Source organism: Nicotiana tabacum, chromosome 14 (assembly GCF_000715075.1).
Source record: "Nicotiana tabacum cultivar K326 chromosome 14, ASM71507v2, whole genome shotgun sequence".
Lineage (NCBI taxonomy): Eukaryota > Viridiplantae > Streptophyta > Magnoliopsida > Solanales > Solanaceae > Nicotiana > Nicotiana tabacum.
In genome coordinates this window covers 83,006,168-83,008,411 of record NC_134093.1, presented here as the reverse complement: position 1 = coordinate 83,008,411, position 2,244 = coordinate 83,006,168, and the positions used below count along the sequence as shown (strand labels likewise).

Below are 2,244 nucleotides of genomic sequence, written 5' to 3'. Positions count from 1 at the left end.
ATTTTCCTCTACCAGACATCTACATACTTGTAGATAATTGCACTAAGCACGAGATACAATCTGTCATGTATTGCTATGCTCGGTACCATCAGATTCTAATGGATGATGATGATGCAGAAAAGACTGTTTTCACCACTCCATGGGGTAAATATTGTTATAGAGTCATGCCATTCGGTTTGAAGAACACATGGTCAACTTACATGAGGGCCATGACCACTATTTTTCATGACATGATGTACAAAGAGATTGAAGTATATGTCGATGATGTCATCATAAAGTCAAAGCCACAGGATGATCATGTGCTCGATTTGAAAAAGTTCTTCGAATGGCTACGAAGGTACGACCTTAAGCTTAATCCAGTGTGCATTTAGGGTTCCGTCTGGGAAACTCCTCGTCTTTATAGTTAGCAGGAGAGGCATCAAATTGGATCCATCTAAGATAAAGTACATTCGAGATCTGCAACCCCCGAAGAACAAAAAAGAAGTCATGAGTTTGCTCGATAGGTCGAACTACATCAGTAGGTTCATTACTCAGCTCACAACCACGTGTGAGCCCATCTTTAAGTTGCTGAAAAAGGATGTTGCTAGCAAGTGGACAGATGATTTCCAAAAAGCCTTTGACAGGATCAAAGACTATCTGTCAAAACCCTATGTACCGGTCCTACCTAAACCTGGTAGGCCTTTGCTTCTATATCTATCAGTGATGGACAATTCTTTTGGATGCATTCTGGGGCAACATGATGCAATAAGCAAAAAGGAAAATGCAATCTATTATATGATCAAGAAGTTCACCAATTATGAAGTCAAGTATACCCTTTTATAAAGGACTTGTTGTGCCTTGATTTGGGTCACTCAGAAGCTGAGGCATTATCTTTTGGCCTACACTACTTAGCTCATATACAAAATGGATCCTTTGAAGTACATCTTTCAAAAGCCAATGCCCATTGGTAGGCTTACAAAATGGCAAATTCTTCTTACGGAGTTCGACATTGTCTATATCACTCGCATAATAATGAAAGCGCATGCTTTGGCAGATCATTTGGCAGAGAATCTAGTCGATGATGATTACGAGCCACTGAGCACATACTTCCCAAACGAAGAGGTCAACTCAATAAAGGAAGTAGTTCTGGACGACAACCATGTATGGAAAATGTATTTTGACAGGGCTATCAATATCAAAGGACTTGGGATCGGGGCATTCCTCATCCCACCTATTGAACAACATTACGCTGCAACGACACGACTTCGATTTTACTTTACCAATAATATGGCAGAATACGAGGCTTGTATCATGGGTCTAGAAATGGCCCTCGATCTGGATGTTCATGAACTATTTGTTATGGGAGATTCCAACTTGCTTATCCAGCAAGCCCAAGGTGAATGGCAGACTTGAGATATCAAACTTATTCCATACAGACAATGTGTGAAAGACCTATCAAATCCATCGAGTTCAAGTACATTCACAAGTTTCACAATGAGCTAGCTGATTCCTTGGCTACCTTAGCCTGGATGCTCCCTTATATGGGAAACACTCATATTGATCCATTGGAAATCCAAGTTTGAAATAAACACGGTTACTACAATGCAATTGATGTAGAACTAGATTGTGAACCATGGTATCATGACATTAAATGATTCTTGATAATGAGGGAATACCCGGAGCATGCCAAATGAGATGAAAAAAAGAACTATAAGGAGGCTCGCCGGATCCTATACAAAAGGACTCTAGAATTGAACTTGTTGAGATGCATAGATTCCACATACGTTGAGCGGATCATGAGTGAAGCGCATTCGGGGGTATGTGGGCCTCACATGAATGGATGTGTTGTGGCAAATAAGGTTCTGCAGGCAGGGTATTATTGGCTTACTATGGAGTGAGATTGCTTCAGTTTTGTTCGCAAGTGTCACTAATGCCAGATTCATGGTGACCTGATTCACTCGCTCCATCGGAATCGCATCCCATATACTCTCCTTGGCCTTTCATTTCATGGGGAATGGATGTTATTGGGCCAATAGAGCTAAAGGCTTCAAATGAGCATATATTCATTTTGGTTGCAATTGATTATTTCACCAAGTGGGTGGAGGCCGTCACTTTCAAAGAAGTCACCAAGAAAGCAGTGTTAGGTTTTTTTCATTTCAACATCATTTGTCGCTTTGGTATCCCAAAAGCCATTCTACCCCTTACCGAAAAAAAGCCAATGGAGTCGTTGAAGCGGCAAACAAGAAAATCAAGAAGATTCTTAGG

At 40.8% G+C, this 2,244-nt stretch overlaps 1 protein-coding gene across 1 annotated transcript; it reads left to right on the top strand.

Annotated features, from left to right (window-relative positions):
* Nucleotides 1-903: 903 nt before the first annotated feature.
* Nucleotides 904-1,392, top strand: LOC142169021 (uncharacterized). Its single transcript, XM_075230209.1, has one exon. It carries the CDS (start codon nt 904-906, stop codon nt 1,390-1,392), a length of 489 nt encoding a protein of 162 aa, XP_075086310.1.
* Nucleotides 1,393-2,244: the final 852 nt, after the last annotated feature.